This window comes from Lissotriton helveticus, chromosome 1_1, assembly GCF_964261635.1.
Source record: "Lissotriton helveticus chromosome 1_1, aLisHel1.1, whole genome shotgun sequence".
NCBI classification, from domain to species: Eukaryota; Metazoa; Chordata; class Amphibia; order Caudata; family Salamandridae; genus Lissotriton; species Lissotriton helveticus.
In genome coordinates this window covers 1,649,609,634-1,649,636,258 of record NC_136057.1, presented here as the reverse complement: position 1 = coordinate 1,649,636,258, position 26,625 = coordinate 1,649,609,634, and the positions used below count along the sequence as shown (strand labels likewise).

Genomic DNA, 26,625 nt, shown 5'->3' with positions numbered 1-26,625 from the left:
CCCCCCGCCATATTAGTATGGTGGTGGGGACCTCGGCGGACGGAAAGACCGTCCGCCGCTTTTCTGCCCCGGTCGCCTTGCGGCCTGGGTGGAAAAGGAATAATATGATGGCGGTGTCTATCAGACACCGCCAGCCATATTATGATGTGCATTTTTCAATGCCTTTCCGTGGCGGCAATGCCGCCATGGAAAGGCATGTGGAGAATCCCTGCGGGGGCCCGTTGCGGGACCCCAGGGACTCCGGGGGGGTGGGGGGTGCACATGGGGGGTACCTATGGTACCCCCTAGCAGTTCCATGCACAGCATGGCAGGCACCGCGCGGTGCCTGCCATGCTGTGCATGGAAGTGCACAGCATGCTTTCCTGCCAATGTGGCGGGCGGTGCTGAGTGCACCTCCCGCCACAATGGTAGGAATGCGGGATGCGCCCGCCACTGTGGTGGGCGCATCCTAATGCTGGTGATGGGACCCCCGCCCTTACGGCGGCTGGTCCCTATTACCACGAGGATGGCGGGCGGGCAAAGTCCGCCCGCCTTCCTAATGACCCCCATGTGTAAAAAGGTTTCACTTTATTAGTGACAAATAAACCTTTGTGAAGGGACATCTACTGTGCAGCAACACATCATTGCATTTTTTTGTAACATTTGACCCTTGTATAAGATAGTTTTCTATTAAAAACTATGCTAGCTAACTATCCACTTGCAAGATACCAAAAGCAAGACCTATTGGCTATGCCAATGCTTGTTGTATTGTTATTGTTAATTAATATACTGTTAATTTATTATTAATTGGTAATTAATTTTTATTAATTGATTAATTGACAGTTAAATTATTGTTTTTGTAAGTGTAGTGGATTGTATGTTTATGGGGAATAGGGTGAGAAGTAATTTAATGTTATTTAAGTAAGTATTAATTTAATTTTATTGGTATTATTTTTAGTTAATTAATTTTTAATATGTTATTTATTTTAAAAAAAAATTTAGTTGGAGTTGGAATATTAATTGTAACCCCTACACTATCCAACACTTTCTCCTACTGTTGCCCTCCCTGGAGTGGGAATAGTAATTTTTACCCCTACGCTATCCAAAACGTTCCCTACTGTTGCACTCACTAGAGTGGGAATAGTAATTTTTACCCCTACTCTATCCAACACTTTCCCTACTGTTGCACTCCCTGGAGTGGGCATAGTAATTTTAACCCCTACGCTATCCAACTCTTTCCCTACTGTTGCCCTCACTGGAATGGGAATAGTAATTTTTACCGCTACTCTATCCAACACTTACCCTACTGTTGCACTCACTGGAGTCGGAATAGTAATTTTAACCCTGACGCTATCCAACACTTTCCCTACTGTTGCACTCACTGACATGGGAATAGTAATTTTTACCCCTACGCATCCAACACTTTCCCTACTGTTGCACTCGCTGGAGTGGGAATAGCAATTTTTTACCCCTACGCTATCCAACACTTTCCCTACTGTTGCACTCCCTGTAGTGAGAATAGTAATTTTAACACCTAAGCTATCCAACACTTTACCTACTGTTGCACACCTTGGAGTGGGAATAGTAATGTTCACACCTACGCTATACAACACTTTCCCAACTGTTGCACTCCTTGGAGTGGGAATAGTAATTTTAACCCCTAAGCTATTGAACACTTTCCCTACTGTTGCACTCCCTGGAGTGGGAATAGTAATTTTGACCCCTACGCTATCCAACACGTTCTCTACTGTTGCACTCATTGGAGTGGGAATAGTAATTTTAACCCCTATGCCAGTGGTTCCCAAACTTTTTTGACCCGTGGCTCCCTTGACCTAATTGGCAGTTGGCCGTGGCTCCCCCCATTTTTTTACCGGTGGGCGGGTGGGTATGTAAGCCCGACCTCGGGAGTACTTTCTGTTGTCTTCCTTAAATAAATTGGGATGAAGGTATTTAATCATATTTGTAACAAAATAAAAGATAACAGTTGTAAAAGGGGAAAAACAAACTTTTGTTTTATGTGCGGATACGTTTTCTCTCATCGAGAATGTAATTGCATCGTGAACTCAGGCGTGGGCGGCTGTATTGCAGCCAGTGACCATACTAATGTTTCAGTAAAATTTGAATGCCTTCCCCGTTCAAGGACCATCCGAGAGTTCTACTGGGTTTGGTCTAGAATAGATTAGAAAAATGACAATGGCTCTGTCTGTAAACGCACATTTGAAGATGTTTTTTAAACAAAATACACATTTTTTATGTAATTGTAAATGCATATTTCCTATTGAATATATGGAATATGCATTTACAATGAAATTTAAAAAAGTGTATTTTGTTTAATAAACATCTTCAAATGTGCATTTACAACCAAGGGCCATCGTCATTTTTCTAATCTATTATAGACTAAACCCAGTAGAACTCTTGGTTTATCTGGAGTTAAATTCCACTAGGATAAAATGGAGCCACTCGGTGTTATTGCATACTGGAGGAAAAATTAACCCAACAGGCAAACACACACGCCAAAATTAATTTTATACACCCCTGCAAACCCTCTCCCCCTGCTTGCCAAAACCCTGCCAACACTATCCCCCCTGCCACCCTCTCCCCCTGCCAGCCAGAACCCCCTCAACCCTCTCCCCCTGCTCGCGGATGTCTCCCCCATCTCTTCTTTTATGCCTTGTGGCTGGCCCTGCGCTAGGAGTGCCCGTTCTGCCCATGCTTGCTCCCTTCGTGACCTCTCCTGCCCCCTCTACCCATGTCTGTCCCCTTCGTGTCTTGAGACTGTCACTTCTTTCCATGCCTGCTCCCTTCGTGGCCTCTGACTGTGTCTTCTATCCATGCTGCTCCCTTTGTGTCCTCAGACTACCCTTCTCTCCATGCCTGCTCCCTTCGCGCACTCAGTCTGCTTCTTGTGTCCTTGCCTGCTTCCGTCGTACCCTCAGACTACCCTTCTGTTCGTGCCTGTCCCCATACACCTTGACTACCCCTTCTGTCCATATATGCCCCTATGCACTCTGACTGCCCCCTCTGTCCATGCCTGCCCTGCGCCCTCAGACTGCCCCTTCTGTTCATGCCTGCTTTCTTTGTGACCTCTGACTACCCCTTCTGTCCATGCCATCTCCATACGTGCCTTCTGACTCCCCTTCTATCCATGCCTGCTCCCTTCGTTCTCTCAGTCTGATCCTTGTGTCCATGACATCCACCACACCAATTTGTGCCCCCTGATTGACCCATCTGGCAATGCCTGCTCCCACTGTGCTTTCAGATGTCCCCTTCTGTCCATCCCAGCCCCCTTCGTGTTCTCAGACTACCTTTTCTGTCCATGCCTTCTCCCTGTGTGCCCTAAGTCTGCCCCTTTCCTCCATGCCTGCTCCCTTCGTGCCCTCTAACTATCCATTATCACCACGCCTGTTCTCTTTGTGCCCTCAGACTACCCTTTCTTTCCATGACTGTTTCCTTTGTGTCCCCCTGTGTTCATGCCTGCTTCCTCTGTGACCTCCGACTACCCCTTGTGTCCATGCCTTCTCCCTCATGCCTTCAGACTGCTTCTTCTGTCCATGCTTTCTCCATCATGTCTTCTGACTGCCCCTTCTATGTATGCCTGTTTCATTCTGCTCTCAGCCTGCTCCTTGTGTCCCTGCCTGCTCCATTCATGCCCCTTCTGTCCATGCCTGCTCCCTTCGTGTACTGAAACTCTCGCAAATGCTTGTGGTTGTGGGCTGGCTCTGAATGACTTTCACCAACATTCTTCAAAATTGTGAACAATTGTGTCCAAGCATTGTAGCTATGAAAGTTGCCTTGTTTAGCGCCATCTCGAACTGTGCAGTGGGGGCAAATATTTGAACAGGAAAACACAGCAGTTGAATTTAAAGCAGCACTAATAATTATTTCACTCATACAATGAAAATGCCATGCATCTGGGACATTGAAAAGTGAATAACGTGGTACCAATATTAATTTAAAGTGGCAGATTTTCCACGATTATGCAGGTGGCATTTCTACGTTTCTAGCGCTGTAGCTGCAATTTCCCACATCGTGCCACGGCGCCCCTGGCAGCTCATAACAGCGCACCGGGGTGCCGCGGCGCACAGTTTGGGAACCACAGCCCTATGCTATCGAACACTGTTGTACTCATTGGAGTGGGAATAGCAATTTTTACCCCTACGCTATGCAACACTTTCCCTACAGTTACATTCACTGGAGTGCGAAAAGTAAATTTTACCCCTACACTATCCAACACTTTCCCTACCATTGCACTCCCTTGAGTGGGAATAGTAATTTTTACCCCTATGTTATCCAACATTTTCCCTACTCTTGCACCGTTTGGAGTTGGAATATTAATTTTATTACCTCCGCTATCTAATATTTTTTGTATTATTTGAGTTAATGTAGTATATAATTAATATTAAAAAGATTAAACATATTTTTACTTTTTAAAATGTGTTATATATTTAATTTTTGTTTCTATTATAGTTTTTTGTGTATAGATATATTTATAATTTATATAAGATTTAAAAAAAATATAAGTTAAAAAATTATTTAAAATTATTAATAAGTATATATATTATATATTATATGTTTAATTTATATTTACATTATATTACTTATAATTTACACATTTTAAAATATTTTTAACTGTTTATTTTAATTATATATATTATTTACCTTATATTTGCATTATTTTTTAACTTAAAATATAATATTTTTAACAACTATATTTTTGATATCAATATTTTTTTCCCGATATTTTTGTACTTACCGTATTGTAGATAAGATGTTGATATTCTTGACTTCGATATTCTTGCTGCGACATTTTTGTAGGTTGATATTCTGACCTTCGATATTTTGTCAGTGATTCGGTATTACAATCATATGTAATGGATGCTCAGACCAAAATGACCAAGATGCCCACTATATATCAGGCATAGCTAATATCAAGCGAGGCTTGGCCACCATAACAGCCTTGCTTAATAATAGCAATGCCTGATCTATAGTGAGCATCTTGCTTCCTTGAACTGCATAGCCTGGTCGACCCAGTAAGCACAGGGCGCAGTAGTGACATACACTGATCAATGTATGAAGCTTGTAATGCACAATCTGCGACTCACTGCAGCAATTAAAAAAACTCAAAGTAGTATACATACTGTAAATCACACAATGCTGAGTATTCTACATATCCATTTGTGCATGAGAAGACACAGTGAAAACAACGTATAGGTGCGGATATTCGATACATAGGGCATCATTAGGATGGCGGGCTGACGTAAAAAGGGACCACCCGCCATGAGTGCGGAGATTCTGTGGGGGTGATTAGGATGCGCCCGCCACACTGGCGGGCGCATCCTGCATTTTTAACATTGCGGCGAGTGGTGCTTTCAGCATCACCCACCACAATGCCAAAAATGCATGTGGTGCATATGCATGCACAACGTGGCAGGCACCGTGCGGTGCCTGCCATGTGCCCCCCCACCCACCCAACATCCTGGGGGCCCGCAACGGTCCCCCAACTTCAAAATGCGCATGCCTTTCCTTGGCTGCATCGCCACCACAGAACGGCTGCCTCCCACCTGCATCCTGATATGGATGTCGGTGTCTAGCAGACACCGCCACCATATTAAATGCTTTTCCGCCCGGTCGACTTGTCGACTGGGCGGAAACCCCCGTCATACTAATATGGCGGGGGGGGAATGGGTGGCGAGCGGGGAAGCATGTAGGGCGGATTGCCACCGCCATGCGGGCTGTGGCGATCCGCCCTACATCCTAATGGGCCCCCATAGTGTAAAAAATGGTACAGTATGCAAGAAATCCTGCACATAATATCAAGTGAAGAAAGCACACAATGTATAACCTACATATGTTTATTCATTAAATGTAAACTTGGTTATAAAGCAACTCTGCTTGCTGTGTTTTGTTCTATTTTGTTTACTGTATTTTCCCTAGTTGGTTCTAGAATGTTGCTGGGCATTGAAGCTGTAACATTGAAGTGGTGAGTTTCTATCTGGATGTTTGTGGGTGAAGTACAATAAACAATCTCTCCAACTGTCTTGTCTTCCTGTGTGCTTCTTTATTATACTGGTGATTAGCAAGTGAGTGAAAGCAGGGGACATACAGGTGAGAAGAACAGGGCGTTCATGGGGTAAAGCATTGGAGCTCAACACAACGAAACAAGTAGGCAACGTTGGCACAGTATTGACTGAGGTATCTGACTCCCATCCAGTATTATGACTTTTGGCATGGGTGGTGTAGTTAAACAATACACTTTTCTACTGGAATACATATCGGTCACAAACAATTGTGCAGTGCACTATAAACCTCATCTCATTTCTGTCACATCATCTGATAATGAATCAGTCAAGGGAGATTTATGGCTTGATAAAAAGGTGTAGGTGGTCATGTGGGGTGCTGTTTTGGAGGACAAATAGGCAGAGGAGGGCAGCAGGGCTTGTGCCTTAGGTAAGTGTCTTGAGTATCTAAGGGTAAGTTGGCCTGAAAAGAGACTGATGGATAAGACACTTGTGAGGTGTTGGGATGTGAGAGAGGATCTAACAGAAAATGATAGGCTTATGTGGATAGGGATGAAATGCCTGATAAATATGGGGCATATTCTCAAGAACGTGTGATAACCTTTGCAAATTTAGCTCGATGCAACTTTGCATATCGCAGTCCATGGTGAGAAAATAACACTGTCTTAACGTCCAATTCCCAACCCGGCAGCACCATGCAATAGTAGCATGATAACGCCCCAAATGACCGCGTAAAATCCAACGCGACAAACAAAAGATGCGAAATACGAACACCAAAAAAGTTGCGAAGCCCCAAAGCACGTTACCAAAATTAACGAAAACCAGCGACAGGCCTGCAATTCCCACGCGTCATGTGAGAAAATGCACTATAAAAGCCAAAAAAAATCACACCAAAACCAATTTAAACACTTAGCACCATGGATGCACCCGGACCGAGTGCAGAAGACAATCCGAACCCCACAAGCCCCAGGGAGGACCAGCATGGAACCCTGTGTTCAGGGAAGGGGAAGGAGAAGAAGAGGAGGAAGATGAGGTTCAGTCTGCTGGAAGACCGGATCATCGTCACGGAGGTGATAGGACACTACCAACAACTGTTCGTCACCTCCACTGCAGCACTGGAAACCCAAATGGAAATATGGCAGTCCATCGTCACCAACGTCAATGCAGTCGAGTGTCGAGAAGGTTAATGGAGGAGGTCAAGAGGCACTGGCATGATGTGCAAAGCCAGACCAAACAGAAACTCGCCGCCAACAGGAAGGCACCAACGGCGATGGGAGCTGGGAGTCCTGTGCCACAGGAGGAGCTGGATGAACTGGAGGAAATGGTGGCCACAGTCACCAGTGTGGAGATGGTGGCAGGAGTCCAGGGCCTGGACACAGCTCAATATGACCTGACCCTACAGCCACTGGGTGAGTAATGCCCAGGGACAGGGGGGACGGGGGAAGATGGGCACAATGGCACACAAACATAATCATGTGTAGCACTCTGCACACGCACAATGACCGTGGAACATGTCTCTGATACTCTTGGCACACTGCAGCACACATACAAACACCAAGTTGGCCCCCGTACACCATGTGCACATATAGGCCCCCACTAAAACACCAACGACACAACCTATCCCTGCACATGTGCTGAATCCAGAAAAGAAGCGACTGTGTGAGCCACACTGACCATGTAAGTGACACTGCATAACAGATAGCATGGCAGCAGCCAAATACATGACATGGTGCCCGATTCGACATGGAGGTGACAGTGTGGATCACATCCGTAGAGGAGCAGGTCACACTACAAAATATCTACGTGCACCAACAACCCATGCCGTCCCATAGACGCAGCAGACAAACAATGCACAAGGCCACAAAAACTGTCCAAGAGCACAAATGACCCAAGTCGCAAACATTTCAGCCCCCAAAATGCACACAATTCAAAGGCACGCCGCATCAAAGGGATAAGGGTCCACGAATACAGAGCTGCAGGGGCGACTCTCCCATAATACAGCACACACACATACCAATCACAGAACATCAGCAATGACGGCAATGTGGTACATAGTGCAACACCTACACCACAGGACAGTGGACACAACAGGTTCTGCTTGTGCATAGTAACTGGCTACTCACATCTGGCATTGCATGACACTGTTAGATGACAATGTACGGGTACTACCACACATCCTCCATGTACTCGAAAAAAAACACTGTCTGCCATCAAATAAATGTAAATGTAAATGTAGTATACTTGTAAAGCGCACAGCTGCCCCAGCAACGGGGCGTCCCGGCGCTGTATAACTCTGGGGAACCCGTCCTGGCTTTCCCTGTGGGATGGTCCCTGCTGGGAGTCCCCAAGGTGGAGCCAGGCATCCCCGGAATTGGTGGGGCCGTTGTGGAGATTAGGCAAGCTAGTGCCCAGAGTTGCCGAGTGTGATCCCTGATTAGAGTAAGCACCGAAGCGAGAATTATCGAGTCCGCTGACCAAGGTCCATGACCCTGCCGCGTCGGGAATCGAACCCTGGTCCCGGGCCGACTTCTGCTCTCGGGTCTGCTGCCTCTAACCAGTGAGCCACACTACTCCAAATAGCCTGCACCACCAATACAGTCACAATGTGCATTTTCATGCTGTCTGTATGTAAACAAATGCAAAGCGGCAACATACATGGGAAACACTGTTAACCTGCATCTCCCCTTAACATTGCAGAGGGACAAATAAACACTTACTGCAGAGCAGACCACAAATCCCATCAGTGAAGATGAAGAGTACAACCTGCACATATGTTCAGACACCCTCCAATGGCTAATAGACAGCCTCCGCACACCACCCCCAGGAGCAGGGCAGCCTAGCTGCCTCGAGGTGACCACACCACCTGCACAGACCACACAGCAGGAAACCCACACCACCACAGCGGTCTCCCAGGACCCCCCCGAACAACGCATGGAATTTCAACGCTGTGTGTTGGGTTGTCAGGAAGAGTTGGCTCGTCAGCTGCAGCTGAGTTTTGAGCTTGTGGCAGCCAAACTCGATGCCATACGTGGGTGTCTGAGTCCCATCAGGGACCACTTACAGTCCCTATCGGACACCCACTGTTCGCACCATGCTCCCCGACAATCCTTGGCTAACATCCCCGGGGCCATCACTCAGGTCACAAGAACTGTCTAGTCAGACAGGCACCAGCGAAGACAGCACAGATTTGGCACGTTGGCACAGATGCGCAGGACAATTGAGACCATGGAGCAGATACAGGCTGGAAGTATGGCTGCCATGGCTGAACACCAGCGAGATGTAGTTGGGATCATCTTGTCATTGCTGCCACTGAGCCTGTCCCAGATAACTGCAGCGGGAACTTCGACACACACATCTCCTCACCCTGATGTGTCAGTGGCACACAGTGATGCAGTCATTACACAGCCACACACACCGGACACAGAAGAAGTATCGGAGGATTAATATGTGGTTGGTAATTACTGTGTGAGGAAGGAGGTAGTAGCATCCATCACCGCCATATGACCTGTCCCTGCCTGGTCCTGCCCTATGCATTATGCCCTGGGACAACACCTTCCACAGACCCCCAAAACACTCTGCGACATTCACCTGGACCCCGACATGGACTGCCATATCTTCACTGGTTGACTGTTACATAGCTATCCTGCTGCGGACTGCACTCTCCCTCTCCCAAATCACTTGTCAATCCCCAAAGGACTCTGGTTGGCCCACCACTGGGCTTCCATGTAATGTGGGCTTGGCATGGCCATGTACAGCTCCGGCATTCACCAGAATGTGAATAAAACATTCGAAATCACACAGATGTGAAATGACTATGTTCACTCAAGTATGAAGGTATGGATGGATGTATGGACAATGATTGCACAAGAAGGTACACCCTGGTAACTGAGATCAATGCGCATGTTTAACCCTGAGCCACATGGCCAGTTGGATGACTGTGAAGGTGAGTACTAGCAGTGGCCTCATTGTACAATAAAGACAAACTCGCAACCCCCCAACATAGGCACACGTCCATGTATTGAAAAGGGCTGTGTGTGTAAGAATGACCAAATCAGTAGCAGGTCAGAAGTGGTGTCCTACATCACATGTGACACCAGAAATTCACTTTGCATACCTACTCACACACATCTGTGTGGAAACATTCTGTTTTGCTTCATTGCATTGCTCCACATGGTCAGAGCTTGGACACCACACTCACATTGTTGACGACAGGTAAGTCACAGGCCTGCCAGCAACTATCCCGAACACAATGCGTGGCTCACAGAAGTGGAGCAGTCCAAAGGGTCCCACCTCCATTGTACATGTGCCAGTCAGTCCCTCCTTGTGTATGGACAATGCTCATTGAGGCACACGATTTGTCATTCTAATCAACACTCATCACAGTTGCACAGTAGTAAAGTTGTGTTGACTTTATTGGCATGTGTGTGTCAGTACAGACAAGGCAACTGCCACAACATGCAGGGATATGCTTAAGACACTTACACGCTGCATGGGAACATGTCGAGGTGCAGGTATTAGGGAGGCAGAAATGTACACGAAATCATTATGGATGGCAACCGTCTTAGCCCACCTTGCCTTGCTGGACGAGTCATGTGATGTTTGGCGTCTACCCATTGCCCCGTATGAGGGGAACTGACTCACAGCCCATGGGGTCTGTATAGTGCTCTGCCACTGGACTGCGGCAACTGTCTGCTCTGCTGACAGTGATCAGGTGAAAGGGTCCGACAAGATCACATGTCGTGCTACATTGCCATGTGTGTACTCTTACCCCAGCAGTATGTCCAAGTTGGTAACGTTGCCAAACCACGCTGTGCTGCTCCGACCATGGAACTGCACCACCTTGCACAGGTGTGTGTACATGCACGTTGTTCCACGCACATGCATTCAGAGTCCAGACGAAGGCAGACTTGTTAATTGTTCTGGTGGGATGTGTGAGCATTCCCCACAATCCAACAAGGTGTTGGGACCTGTGCTGTGGCTGACAATCCGATGTGGCTGCAGGAACGTAGTTACTCGTCCATGAATGCCAGCGCAGAACGTACAGTGGGGCGTGGACCTTTGCTCGGGTTGAATTGTCATGATGATCGATGGATCATATGCATATGTATAAGGGAATGTACAAAAACCCAATAAATTACGTTTTGAAAAAAAAAATGAATGCCAGCGCAGGTTCATGGGTAATGTGTTCCAATTGTACGTTATTGTCGGGTTCAAGGAACACCAGGGTGAGACAATCCATTAACTGGTCCGGGCAGATGTGCTCAGTCCACGCCGTTTCCCCAATCTGCAACACAGCCCAATGGGGGAGCGCACCGATGTGGTCACTGCACACGAGGAGTTGTGCAATCTCCCATGCACAACTGCCAGCACATACGCCAAAGATCAGTGCATCCCATGCATGGCTATCCTGGTGACACTCCTGTTCGTGGGCCAACAGGGGGGGCTCTGTCAGGTCATAATCCAATTCAGCTACTGTTGTTTTGGATAGGCAGACGTCCATGGGCCACTGGAATGCGCATGATCAACAGTGGAACCAGAGCTGGACGTAGGTGACGTAGGCAAGACGGAAACTCAGACGGAAACTGATTCGCAACACTGCCATTGGCAGTGATCCCACCAGATGCAGCATTCGTGCACAGTACAGTTCCACGTGACAGGGATTGTGCATGTGCCCCGGTGTGCCTGCCATAGCATTTGTTGGTCTCGTAGCACCGGAACTCCTCAGACCGGCGGCAGTTCTGTGGACCTTATGCCGCAGCTCAGGCCAATGAGTCATATGTGTGTGCAACGTTTGGAAGTATGAGTTGTTTTCAACTAATGTGTCAAGGGCATCCCTTGCAGGTCGTGCAGGGACAAGTGTGTGTGGGCACGTTGGTCTTTCATTAGTGCAGTTCGTGGTGTGGGAGTTGTCGGGGGCTGGTGTGGTATCTCACGCAGGGTATGCCAGCCACTTTCAAGACCAAGGTTGGGGGTTCGGTTGGTCTTCCGCTTTGTGTGTTGAGACAAAGGGGCTTTTATTCCTAATTTTAGGCTGACTACTGCTTGCATTTCTTAACTGTGATGTGGCCTTCGCGCTGACTTTGATGCCAGGCCTGTGATTTGGGGGTGCACAAATTTAGAGACACAGGCAGTTGTTGGCATGTTTGCATGAGCCAAGGGCCCTATTGGCTTTGCGCTCCTAATTCAGTTTCTCTCTTTCTCTCTCTTTTGTTCTCTCTCGCTCTCTCTCCCTGTCCTTTGATGAGTGCCTGACACACCTTTTTATCTTGGATAATGTCTTGCAGGCTGTGAGTCACCTATTGTCCAGCGATGCCCCGCCATGACTCTTCAAGATAGTTGTTTGGAGATGAATTAGAATGTGACATTTTGTTTGGTCTTTCAGTGGTGAATGAATGACTCAGGATTTCAGTACTCACATGTATGTTGATTACTGCAATTGTGCGACATTGGGCGGGTGCTTTTGTTCATGTTTTCGAGCCGTTGATGTGCAGTGTCTTGGTCCGGGGGAGGTGGTGTGTGCCTGGGTGGGGCCCGGGGGCGTTCCCCCTGGGGGTGGTGGCGGTGGGTGTTGTGGCCCTCTTAGGTGTCCGGCCCACATGTTCAATGGCTCCATGGTATCTGTTATTCTTCAGGTGTGGGTCTGGGCTGGGCTCCCTTTTGTGGTGCAGGGAGTCGTCCGACTTTGCACCAGGTTAGAGCAGGTGTTAGTTTCCTGCTGCTAACACGCCTTATTGCATGTTTTATGGTATTTTCGCTGATCTGGCTGGTCGTTGAGAATGTTGCGGAATGGTGTGGTTGTGGCTTTTGGCACGGGAACGCCTACTCTGCATCTCATTAGCGATAGTTGCGGGGGTCATCTGTGGCGATGTTTTTTGCGGCTGTTATAGCAGGTAAACTGGTGCTATGGGCTGTTAGCGCCAGCTTGTGAAAAGGGTGGTAATTTTATTGCGACTTAGGCTGCAATAAAGTGCCGATAACTCTGTGATAACCCCTATGCCCCTCTCAGTCTCCAAAATAGAGTTATTAAGTTGGCCTGTGACGGTCATCTTTGTGCTGTCAAATCCAAAGAGTGGCTGAGGAAGAACATTTGATTACCAATCCTTTATTTGGAGGTTGAAAGGGCCATCAGGAGGTGTTGTGAATGTGATAGTAGTCACAAGACACGTGTTCCCCAGTGTATGGAGCTTCCCAATAGGCCTTTGGAGGACATTCCGGTGGAAATTGTGGGCCCTCTCAAGGATGAGGCAGCCACTCCTTTTCTTTTGGTGGCCATGGATATGGTCTCCAGATGGCCAGAGGTGGCCTATGTTGCAGACGTAGCCTCAAGTACTATGAATACATTTTCAGACTGGAAGGTTTCCAAAAGTACACTTATAATGCTGTGCAATTTTGATCTTCACAGAAATGGAAAGGTACTTCAGCTATTATGGCATGCCTCACAAGAATTGTTCATTATACCATCCTTAACCCCTTCCACGCTCATGACGAGCTGGGCTCGTCATGCAGTAGCCTCCTGCTACGCTGATGACGAGCCCAGCTCGTCATGAATAATGGGGTTCATGGAGTTCCAGCACAGGAGAAAAATCCCCATAGCATTCAAGGTGTTAAATAAAAGGGATGGTAGAATGTTCCAATAAGACTCTGAAGGAGGGTATACTTATGGCCATGGTCAATAGCTTGGACTGCAAGAAGGCTTTTGAACTGGCGGAATGGTTGCATATAGGTTTCTGTGAGAAATAATTGGCAAGTGGCCAAAGTTGAAAAATTGTGAAAAGAAAGTGTGAATTTGACTTAATGCTGAGAAGACCTATAAGTGGAGGTAGGTGATCTTGTCAAGATACATGCACCCATTGGAGCACAAGATTGATCTAAGTACACTGAACACAGGGAGTTGGTAAACATATTTAATAATGCTATCAAAATAAAAGATGGACACATATGGGATCTAAGCACGGTTGATTGGTATGAGAAAAAAAGATATGATGGATTAAGAATGGTTCCAGAGTTGAGGTTGTTGACACAGTTCATGGAATGGAGGGTGGTAATGGCAGCGAATTGTGCATTAGGATAAAAATCTTTTGCAGAAACCTTTCATACCTGAAGGGGTATACAACCTTTACCACGCAACTTTTACAACGACCTACCATAACCACGCAATTTTTACAACGCAGGATCCATTACAACGAAATACCATTACAACGCATGTATTTACAACGCAGGTACCTTTACAACGCATACCATTACAACGTAAGTATTGGTAAGTATGTAATTTTATCAAAAATATTATAAGTTTGGGTTTTTGGGTAAAGGGGTATTTTTAGGGTTCAGGGTCAGTTTTAGGTTTTTGGGTAAAGGGGTATTTTTAGGGTTCAGGGTCAGTTTTAGGTTTTTGGGTAAAGGGGTATTTTTAGGGTTCAGGGTCAGTTTTGGGTTTTTGGGTAAAGGGGTATTTTTAGGGTTCAGGGTCAGTTTTGGGTTTTTGGGTAAAGGGGTATTTTTAGGGTTCAGGGTCAGTTTTGGGTTTTTGGGTAAAGGGGTATTTTTAGGGTTCAGGGTCAGTTTTGGGTGTTTGGGTAAAGGGGTATTTTTAGGGTTCAGGGTCAGTTTTGGGTTTTTGGGTAAAGGGGTATTTTTAGGGTTCAGGGTCAGTTTTGGGTTTTTGGGTAAAGGGGTATTTTTAGGGTTCAGAGTCAGTTTTGGGTTTTTGGGTAAAGGGGTATTTTTAGGGTTCAGGGTCAGTTTTGGGTTTTTGGGTAAAGGGGTATTTTTAGGGTTCAGGGACAGTTTTTGATTTTTGGGTAAAGGGGTATTTTTAGGGTTCAGGGTCAGTTTTGGGTTTTTGGGTAAAGGGGTATTTTTAGGGTTCAGGGTCAGTTTTGGGTTTTTGGGTAAAGGGGTACAAGGTAAAAATTAAATACAATTAAATTTAATTTACATTAAATTAAATTGATTAAATTAAATTAAATTATTTAAATTAAATTAAATTAAATTAAATTATATTAATTTTAATTAATTTACATTTAAAAAAATATTATAAACTTACCAATACTTACGTTGTAATGGTATGCGTTGTAAAGGTATCTGCGTTGTAAATACATGCGTTGTAATGGTACTTCGTTGTAATGGATCCTGCGTTGTAAAAATTGCTTGGTAATGGTAGGCGTTGTAAAAATATGCGTTGTAACGTCATACATCCACCTGAAGGATTATGTTGTCTCCACCGTGATTTTGTGCTGGACTTCTCCATACTTATTTTTGCCCTTTACATTTGTTAGTACCCTTTTTTTCTCCTTCTTTGTTTTCTTCAGTTATTTTTGTATAGCATTTTGCTATTGGGTGGTCAGGGAACTATTATGGGTGGTGTGGGAAATTATTCTCCAGTTTTGTTTGAAGAGGAAAATGTGTGGTGTTTTGGTCATTTCCCAATACTCTACATTCTCAGGTGTATTCTGGAAAGTTGCTGCGGTTTGAAGCTACAATATTCCTGTGGTGTTACTGTCCTAGATGTTTGTGGGTGAGATCCAATAAGCTATCTCTCCCACCTACCTATCCTCCCTGTATGCTTCTTCTTCATTACAGTGCTGTATAAGATGCGGTGTTTGATACAAGAGAATGGTGCAGGTACAATTCATTTACAGGTGCCAGGCTCTTTCTTCATATCGCGACTGTGGGCTGCAGGAGGGTAGAGAAGCACCTGTGGTTACTTGTGGACAAGGTTTATGTAGGAAAGTAGGATCTGCTTTCATGGTCACCCCCACTTTTTGCTGGTGTCATTATGTTTTACTGACTAGTCTGACTGGGATCCTGCTAACCAGGACCCCAGTCTCTGTGCTTCTTCCCTAAATTGGACATGGTGAGTACTTAGGTACCTCCTAGATTGGCTACTGATGTACCCTTGTAAGTCCCTAGTCTATGGTACTAAGGTACCCAGGGCATAGGTATACCAGGGGAACCACATGGGCTGAAGCATGTATTATGTCACCCATGGGAGACCACTCAAATTGTGACTGCAGGCCTGCTATTGCAGCCTGTGTAAGCTGGTGCTAGCACTACTTACAACAAATATACGTTTCCTTATATCTGAGGTCACAGCACAAAAACCTATAAGTCACTCCTAAGGCTGGCTTTTCAATCGTGAAGGCAGGGTGCTTGGTTAAAAGTGGGAGGGTGCCCCTGCATGAGCAGGACACCACTACAATCTACGGAGTCCATTCTCCCGGGTTGTAAGTTCATCAGCCATTACAATACATAGAGTGGCCATACGTCATTATGTGGAACTCTAAACTGGCTGCAACGAACCCCGTCATGTTTGGTATCAAACATGTAGGAATCATACCCCAACAACGTAAACAGTGTTGGGGGTATGATTCCATGCACTGTAAAGCAGCTCTGGGAGGCCCTCAGTGCTCTTGGTACCAGTCTTCTAGACCAGACAGCAAATTATAGTTGTTGCCGACCAGAGACATGATACTGCCCTCCTGCTGCTGAGCCAAGCTCAAGCAGGAAAAGCCAGGACAATAGGTGTCCTGTCACAGGGAGGTGTGACCACCCCCTAGACAGGACTCAGTGTATTGGGACGGGTGGGGGAACTTGCCAGCGCAACTATACTGCTTTGAAGGGCACATTTGGTGCCCTCCTTGCATACTCCAGTTGAAACCAGTTCAGGGGGCCTTTGGCTCCCGCTCTGGCACGAAACTGGACAAAGGTTATGGGAGAATCCTTCCCACTGTCAAGTTCCTCCTCTGGGAGAGACCCCTGAATCGTCCCAACCCTTTCCTTAGGTTACTTAAGGCCTTACCTGTGGATCCTTAGATTTGTGTGGGACAAGATTTAGATCCTAAACCACTTTATCTTCAAACGTTTGGGTACTTTGGACTTCGTTGGACTTCGCTTAGGGAACAGACACTGCAACTGGAAAGATTCCTTCTGCCCCTGATCTCGTCCGCCTGCCAGTCTTCTGCATCGTCTGTGCCTGTGCTCCATACAGGCCCTTCTACAGTCCTGTGGACATCCAAGACACACAAAGGAATCTCCCTTGAAGGAGTCACTTCCTTGCATCTGCAGGCACCACAACGAACTCACCGGTCTGCTGTTCCTGGGCTCCTAAGTACTCCGAAAGTTTCAGCAACACAGGTGGTGGTGCAACTCCCTCGAGGCCTGCACTGCATTCACAGTAAGTTTGAAGCCAGTATCCCTCGTCGAAACCCCTGTGCGCCATGTCCGCTTGCCGTTGCCAAGGCTTGTTGACTCTCTTCACCAGAGATCTTCTGTCTCCAAGAAGCTCCAGCCTCAAGCATCTCTTGCAACCAAGATCTTCGCCTGGACCACATCCTCTGCACCGTGGGCCTTCGTCCTTCGGTGAGCTGCTCGAGGTCATCTTGCTACTCCTGTGCCTTTGGTCTGTGGGTCCTCTTGAGTGTCTTCTTTGGCTCCAGTGGGCTCCCCTGCTTGTTCAGGGCCGTCTCTGACTTACCTGCTCGTGGTGAGTCACTTGGATCTCGCTGTTCCAGACACCGCACCTTTTTCGCATACTATGCTGGTTGCCATTGCCAAGGCTTGTTGGTGCTCCCGACGGACACCGACCCCCTGGCTCCTGACATCCAACATAGGACAGCTTGTGAACGGCTCCTGGTGTTCTACAGCATTGCCTGCTACGTACAGCTGCAACTTCAAGGGGACCGTCAATCTCCTTCATCTACGACATCAATGGGTATTCATCTTCCGTGCCTCCTGGTCACTCCTGAGTGGCATAAACTCTGTCCTCTCTGCTTGCAGGTACCTCAAATCTTGAATATCCCTTTGGGTTCCACCGGACTTTTTTGCCTTCTTTGCCAACGGCTTCTTCATGGAAGTCCTCCATTGTGGTCTACGGGGTTTCCGACGTCACTTCGCACCTATGCACCTGACTTCCCTGGGGTATCCATGGGTGGGGTGACTCTCCAACCTTCCATCTTCCATGGGGTTTCTTCAGGGTCCGCTGGGGAGGGTCTTCCTTCTTTAAAACTGCAACTGCGACTTTCCCATTGACTTGTATTGAGGAGGCGGTCGTGTTTCCACTCTTCACTCAGCCTCTGTGGGGTTCCTGGGTACTTACCGTGGGTGGATCCTTGGGTCCCCAGCTCTTCTACATCTTCTGGGTTCAGTCCCGACTTAAGTCGTGGTTCGCATTCCACTATTTTAGTAAATGGTTTGGTCTCCCCCTGGAGACCATTACGTATTTATGCTACTTTCGTGTATTATTATCAAAGTATTGTGTGTATTGTGGTTATATCTCCAAGTAGGATGTATTGCAATGTGTTTGTGAGTGTTTATATTAAATACATATGTTTATAACTACACTGTGTGGTTCTTTGTCACTTAACCTACACCATAACATTAAGAACTGGTAAAACAAGCTGGTGTACACTCCTTCTGGACTATGCCCGAAGCCTGCTCTCCACAGCTACCACTTAAAGAGCTTTCTAAAGTTGTCTAAAACCACTAAAATCACCATAAGGGTTGTCTGGATTAGTGCACGGTGCTATGCTTGCATAAATGAGCACCTTATACTAAGCCAGCCTCCTACAGATAAGCTATAACTTTTTACACAACTGGAGGATTGATGAAGCTTCACAGATCTCTATTCTAAATACTGGGTGTGTATCAGTGGTAGGCTATTCGTTGACTTCATATGTCTTTTGGTCTCAAGCCTGAGACTGACTTTGCTGAATGCATTACTTTGCCAATGGAGATCTTGATCTTGCTGCCAGGTGGCATGTTGGAGTTCACACCTTTGAAGGTGACACAACAGATCTTGCATGTAACATGGGAGACTGGTACAGCCAATGAACCTCCTAGACGTTTGATGTAATGTTGTTGTACTTCCCAGTCAATTAAGGCTGTGTGTGGTTGCATGAAGGAACCATTTGAGCAATGTCAGATGGGTGTACAGGTGCTGGTGAGTAGGGTGTTGCCTCCACCCTAGTGGGATAGGACTAGTAGTTGAATGAAGTCAAGTTCAGGGAGTTACACCTATGCCAAGAAGAGAGATGGTGCAAGCTATCTAAATCTTTTTGTTATTTACTTTTGGAAGCTGAGGCCACTATAGTTGTGTTATCCGACAGAATTGGTATTTGAATTGGACATGTGTAAGAAATTAGGTTACAAACAAACTCCAAATTAACCTGTGCTCAACCCTCTGGTCGCTTGGCAGTCAAACTTAGTGGCAATGTGTAAAGTATTTATGCAGCACTACAAACAGTAATAAAGTGAAACACAACACAAGCAAAATTCCCCACCAAATTAGAAAATTAGAAATTTAAGAGATAAAACAAGACCAAAATGACAAAAATCCGATCAGTAGAACCAGAGAAATTCAGTTTTAAAATTGCAGTGAATACAGTGTCAAAATGCACAAAGCGCCAACAGTGGATAACTGGTCACTCTAGACTGGGAAAAAGTCACCAGTTCAGGCTGACCACAATGGAGCGTTGCCGTCTACAGGGATCCAGTCCAAACCGCTGAACTAGAGTATTCTGGTGGTGGAGTATCACACCGATACATCGCTCAACCGAGAGAATGTGTAATGCATTGTTAGTTCTAAGGAGCTTCATGACATCGCTGTTGAGGAGGCTGTCAATTAGAGGGATGTGATTCAAGGGCCTACATTGGGCATGCATTGCACAGTGGCAGTTCCAAAGACGCTGTGAGTTGCGAAGGTAATGCAAAGTCCATGTTTCGGGAATGTCTACACAGCAGATGTGATGCATTGGTTCTGTTTGGGGTTGCGCTGTGCAGCAGGGAGATGATATCGGTTCTGCTGGGCCCACAGATAGGCTTTTAGAGCATCTTGAGGCCCACTTCAAGGTCCCAGGACTGGGGTGGCATCGCTTGGCAGGCATGGCTGGACTGGGAATGAAACCGATCCTGGCAAAGAGCTCGGCTGGCCCTGGGAGGGCGGGAGGCCGGTGGAAAGCTTTGTGCCGCTTTTGTTGCAGGGGGCCAATATTGAAGCTATGCTGCAAAACTGCAAAACCGGCCCCTGTTAACAAAAAACAGCCCCCCAGGGGTTCCAAAACCGCCCCCTACCCTGGCGGCCTACTGTGGGAATGTCCGGTACCAGATACGGCCAGTCCAGCCCTGTTGGCAAGGTAGGACTCACAGATGGCAGAGTCCAGCTGCTGGTCAAGGTGGCTGAATAATTCTATCCCTGAGGCTCTAGTCTGGAGCCAGCCAAGCTAGCCCTTGGAGTCACTCTGGTCCTGGGTTCAACAGGTGCAAGTGCAGGTCCAGCCCTACTTACCTTGGCAAAAGGGTGGCAGGTCAGCAAAGAGGGGCAGCATTCTAGCAGTGTAAGTCCTTTCAGCAGAAAAGCAGTCCTTCTTTCTGGCAGAGTCTTCCACATGTCCGGAAGTGTACTGAAGTGTTAGGTCTCAGGGTCCAATATTTATACCTGGTGGTCACTTTAAGTTGGAGAAGCTTCAGTAGGTTTCCACTCCCCTGAGGTGTTAGGCATCCCCTTCCTCCCTGGTCTGGCCCCAGCTTGTCTGGGGTCACAAAAGACTAGTGACAAACCATGTGTGGGAGTTTTCAGGCAGAGCCTTTGTGATGTGCAAGTGTGGTAGTGGATAAATCCTCACCCTTGTTATCTCAGAGTGGTCCATCCTGCCAACACCTAGCTTCCATTTGTCTCACTGTCTGGGAGCGGATGTATGACGTTACAACGCATGCTATTACCACGCATGCTGTTACAACGCAAGTATTACAACGAAAACCATTACAACGCATTACACTTGGGGGTGCTGGATAGTGAATAGTTTAATTTACAATTCCAACTCCAGTCCCCGCGGACACTAGGGAAGGTGTTGGATAGTAAATTAAAACTATTCCTTATCCTAGAGCGCCCCCCAGTGTAATGCGTTGTAATGGTTTTCGTTGTAATACATGCGTTGTAACAGCACTGCGTGGTAAAAGTTGCGTTGTAAAGGTTGCATACCCTGGGAGCAATACACAAAGAACAGCTGCCAGCTACACCTAGTCATGTGACCCAGGATCAGGCTGCACACACCGAATTGTTAGGACAAGAAAATGCCAACTTTCTAAAAGGGGAATTTTCAGAATTGTGACTAAAATTTGGCCAAGAAATAAAGAGGAATTAGTTATAGTTTTTTAGACACAAAAAGCAGCAAGTCCAGCTGCTCCCAATTGAAAGGTATCACTTAATAAATGTAATAAGGTAACCCAATGTAAATGTAAATTGATACTTGTATAGCGCACTACTCACCCGCAAGGGTCTCAAGGCACTTGTACGAATACTGCTGTGGAACCCATCCTGGCTTTCCCTGTGAGGTGTCCACTCCTGGGCACCCCCAAGGTGGAGGCCAGGCATCCTTAGCGTTGTGGGGGCCGTTGTGGAGATTAAGCAAGCTATTGCCCAGAGTTGCAGAGTGGGACTCCATGATTGGAATAGGCACCAAGGCGAGAATTATCAGGTCCGTGGAATTTTGAGCCCAAGACCCGCCGAGGCGGGGAATTGAACCCTGGTCCCGGGCTAGACCTCTGCATCAGGGTCTGCCGCTCTAACCATTGAGCCACACTTCTCCACTTCTCCAATGTTATCCTGGCGGACAGGTAGGCCTTGCAGTAGTGAAAAACAAATTTAGGAGCTTTTCACTACCAGGACATGTAAAACATAAACGTATATGTCCACATTTTTTAATGTACTGCAACCTGCCTTGTGGGCTGTGTATGTCCTACCCTAGAGCTGATTTATATGTATTAAAAAGGAAAGTGTGAGCCTGGCAAAAGGTTTATTTTGCCAGGTCGAAATGGCAGTTTAAAACTGCACACACAGGATGCAATGGCAGGCCTGGAACATGTTTAAAGGGTTACTTAAGTGGGTTGCACGATCAGTATTGCAGGCCCACTAGTAGCATATACTTTACAGGCCCTGGGAACATGTGGTACCACTTTACTAGGGACTTACAAGTAAATTAAATAGGTCAATTGGGTGTAAGCCAATTCTACCATTTCATAATGAGAGAGCAAAAGCACTTTAGCACTGGTTAGCAGTGGTAAAGTTTGCAGGGTCCTAAATGCCAACACAAATGGGTTCAGAAAACAGGAGGGCGAAGGCAAAACATTTGGGGATGACCCTGCAGAAAGGACCAAGTCTAACAACATGGTTATCTGCCATTTTGATTATCTAACTTCATAGCTTCACTGAATAAGCTGGCTTCTTTCATATTTCTAAGAACATATAATTTGCTTCAAAGGAGAGCAGCAATGTGGAGTCCTGACTCTGGTTCAGTCCTTCCCCTTTGCTGGTGCATATAGACATACGCTGAAATAAAATGGTAACTAATATCTCACACTCCAACTTACAGTCCAGAGCTGTGGCAGTTGGAGGAGGGGTGGGAGTCAGAGAATCAGCAACTCTACAGTTGAGCTTCAAATGATAATTAGAAGGAAGCCAATCAAATCAGGTGCACTTTTATTTATGTGGGGATCAGTCCCGTGGTGATGAGGCATTCCATAATACTTGCAGTGTCACAGAATTCAAGTAGATGAAGACCTTTGACGCTCAGTGTTAGTGGATTCTCTCCAGGCAGACTCAAGCCAATCAGTGTCATCTTTGGACAACCTAAATTGACATGCCACAGCATGACTAAACCCCTATATTTTACATAATAGCTTCTCATTGCTCGCTGTAGTGTTAGTAGATCAAACCCTCCCCACAACCCCCCACAGACCCTCAATACTTCAGGGTCTTGCCTTCACATGAATGGGAAACAAGGTAGCAGTAGTAGCACACAAATGGAAAGGAAAAAGGCTAAAATCTTAATTAGTTCAATCCAAAAAAAAGCTGCCATTGGAAACGCACCATCTTGGAGCTACATTTACGTAGGCCCCCTCAGCATACGTAGCACTTCCCTTCATGCACAGGCAGATACTCTAACCACATTCATATTATAATAGCGAGACACAAACGCTGGAGAGACAAGGTTGGGGGAACTGAGGGGCACAAACACAGGAAGAAACAGCAGTATGAAGACAATGTGAAATGACAGATGGGGAGAGATTGATATGGAAAGAAAAACATGCAGAGAATGCGACATTTGGAGAGACTGCATAAACAAAGGTACAGGGAGATACGTAAAGGGAGACACGTGGAAATACTGGGACAGGGAGGGACAGACCTGGGAAGAGGCAAAGATACAAGGGAGACAGAGAATGACAGTGGTAGGAAAGCCCTGTCATAGGAACTCATGGACAAATATGTACACAGACATGGGTGACAAAAGCAGAACACTGGGGCGATGTGGACATCTCGTGACATGGAGAGCATGACACATGTACATGCAGCAACAAGAGCAGTTACAGATATTGAGGACTTGGGGCGGCAACATAAGCAGAAGCAGATATTGTAAGGTACAGACATGGCAAAACACAAATGATGCAGAAAAGACACTGACGTAATGTAACTGGATAAGGACACTGGCCAATGTGGAACAGGCAGACATATCAATACACTGACAAGTAATGGGAAGCTACCGTGGAGATACAGGTGTAGAGACCCACAAGAAGACGTGTTACCTGGGTATATAAATTGGTAGAGATGAAGGGACAAATAGTTGGTGCAATATGGACAAAGGGAGGCAGACACGTGAAAATGTGGGATTTTGTATCATGGTCAAAGAGAGACCTATTCCATGAGGGATGCACAAAGCCACAAGTGATGTGAAGATTCAAACATGGAGGCATCTCCGGTATGGGATACATGGGTGCAGGGAGACATTGTAAAACATTGGGGAAACAATGTAGGCGGAAACAACACTGATGCCTGTGACTCACACAGGCGGACATTGGAGAAACCCAACAAGGGTAGGGATGTACAGGCAGGGAACATGCTTAGGAGACACTGGCCTGTGAAGAAACTGGCATGGGAAGATTCAGGAATGCAATGAAATAACAAGAGGCAAAGGGAAAGTCTAATGAAAAAAGACACTTTAGGTCTGGGAGACACAGCGAAACAATAGGTGAAACAGGAGGCACAGGAAAACACCAAGGGTTACAAGAAAGAACTAGGGAGGCACAGCCTTTGAAAAGATCCTTTTACTGTGAACTCCCTCCAGCTTTCTACCAGCCATCACAACTGGAATAACACTCCAAAGGCAACTTAGTTGATACCACGTCAAGCTGCCTCACCAACCTCTTACTCTGTCTCACACAATCGCCAGCACGTCTCTCTTTTTCCTATCAACACCTTCATGGTATGGGAACATCTTGGACTTGACAGCAGCATTGAATACCGTATCTCACGACCACCTGATGAGCATTTTACATGAAAAGGGACTACACTCGAAAGCCCTTCAGCGGTTCAACTCCTTCCTACGTATCATAACACAAAAATTCAAATGGGCCCCTTCTCCTCCAGTTCAAAAGCTATCGACTAGGGTGTCCCACAGGGAGCCTCACTGAGCCCCACCCTTTTCAATGCCTATGTCTCCTCTTTGGCAAAGATCGGCTGGAAATGGGGCTTCAATATCTGCTCCTACGTGGATGATACGCAGCTACTAATTGCCTTTGAAGAAAAGCATGAGGATACCAGAAACAACCTAATCAACTGTCTCTCAGAAACGGCAACCTGGATGACAGAACATTGCCTGAAACTAAACGCTGAGAAGTCTGAAATTCTGCTTTTTGGAGGGGCTCACCTTGTCTGGGACAATACCTGGTAGTCTGGTTGCTAGGAGCTGCGCTTGAACCCAAACGAGTTGCAAAAAACCTGGGCATACTCATCGACAATGCATTAACCATGCAAGATCAAGTACGAGCGCTGTGCGGAAAAAGGGAAACAGCTTTGCCATGCTAAAGCTACAAAGAAGACTCTTATCATGGATCCCCTTAAACTGTAGAAAGACTATTACCCAGGCATTACTTTTTAGTAAACTAGATTATGGGAATGCGCTCTATGTGGGCATGCCTGAGTATCTTTTTTCCCAACTGCAAGTGATCCAGAATGCTGCTGCCAAGCTGGTCTGCAATAAAAGCAAATACAGCTTGGCATCTGAATGTCTGAGGGCACTCCATTGGCTGCCTGAGCACCAAAGGGCCAAGTTCAAGCTCCTGTGTTATGCACACAGAGCGCTACACAAGCGTGCCCCCCGAATTCTGCAGGACACAGTTGGATTCTACACCCTTTCATGAAAACTGAGGTCTTGCTATCACGCTCTGGCCAAAATCAAACGCATCAAGAAAGTTAGAGCAGGGGGCCGCTCCTTATCTAATCTGGCGGTCGGTCTTTGGAATGAACTTCCCTTAGACCTCTGCCTTACAGACGATTATATGTCTTTTAGGAAGAAGCTGAAACCATGGCTGTTCCCTAGGATATAATCACTGACACTTGCAGCCCTATTTAGTCTAGGTCCCCCTGTTCTTGGATATCCGAACATTCTCCACTCTTATCTCAGGATAATGCTTTCCTAACGCTGTGATATCCCTTGTCACGCTTAATAAAAGCAAATACAAATACAAACCATAACAGATTAAACAAAAAGTCAGACACCTACATGACCATAATATTAATATACAGACATACATTAAAAGAACAAAGGCTAATATGTTTCACCCAGGCAAAGACAATTAATCACAGAACAACATAGCTGTGGGACCATACAACACAAGCACCCATTCACCACAAACATGCATGCACCTCTATCAAATCTTTGCAATTTGGTGGAAGATTGCAAGACACAAACCCACACCCAGTGAAAACGTGATGGGATAACTCACAAACGTTCAGACAAAAGACCCTCGACAGAGAAGCTGTGCATGGGCACAACAAGAATTATTAGCTTGTGCCAGATAAGAACATCATGAACACAAGAATGAAAACAACAAAAGAGGAAGAAAAACTAAACATGCAATGATTTAAACACAGAGACTACCTGCTGCATATGTGAGTTTGGCTGAATAATAAAGATAAGATCACCTCATAATAGAACCCCTGCTGGGACACACCACCATGACACAAATCCAAAACTTCTTAAGTGCCCGGAGGCTTTGAAAATGGTGAATATTGTACAATGAAAATACATTGTAATATCTATATTCTCTTTGAAATCATTTGTTATTTGTGGATGTTATGTAGCTCATTGTTTAAGTGCAAGCAAATTATAAGGTAAGTAGTAGGTAGCCTTTTGGTTGTCCCCAGGAGATGTGCATGTATTGATCCAACCCTTGTGCCAACTGTGGAGTATCAACAAGATCTACATGAGTGATTGGTTTCAAGGCCATTAGGTTAGATTCAACCTACAGCTATTTCTTACAGACTCCAGCAGGAGGAACCAGACTTCCATCCCAGGCTCTTCGAATGCTCCAACAAAACTGGACGCTTCATTGTTAGCGAAGTCAGCGACTTTACCCAGGATGATCTCAATGAGACGGAGGTCATGCTGCTGGACACTTGGGACCAGGTGAGAGATGAGACTGTGCTATTTTTAACAAGTGTCAGAGAAATAGATCTGTCGGGTATGCAAAGGAACTTTTTAATAGGGAAAGGAATGAGGGACATGGAATAGGACATAATATCTCACCAAAGACCACTGCATCAAATGCCAACAGGAAATATCTGTTTCATTGCTGTTTC

At 46.1% G+C, this 26,625-nt stretch overlaps 1 protein-coding gene across 2 annotated transcripts in view; it reads left to right on the top strand.

Annotated features, from left to right (window-relative positions):
- Window positions 1–26,625, top strand: part of AVIL (advillin) — a 316,912-nt gene that overhangs the window by 251,329 nt on the left and 38,958 nt on the right. For both annotated transcript variants that reach the window (XM_078688810.1, XM_078688800.1), the window contains exon 16: window positions 26,308–26,452. In XM_078688810.1, the coding sequence (XP_078544936.1) occupies window positions 26,308–26,452 (145 nt within the window). The remainder of the gene's footprint in view (window positions 1–26,307; window positions 26,453–26,625) is intronic.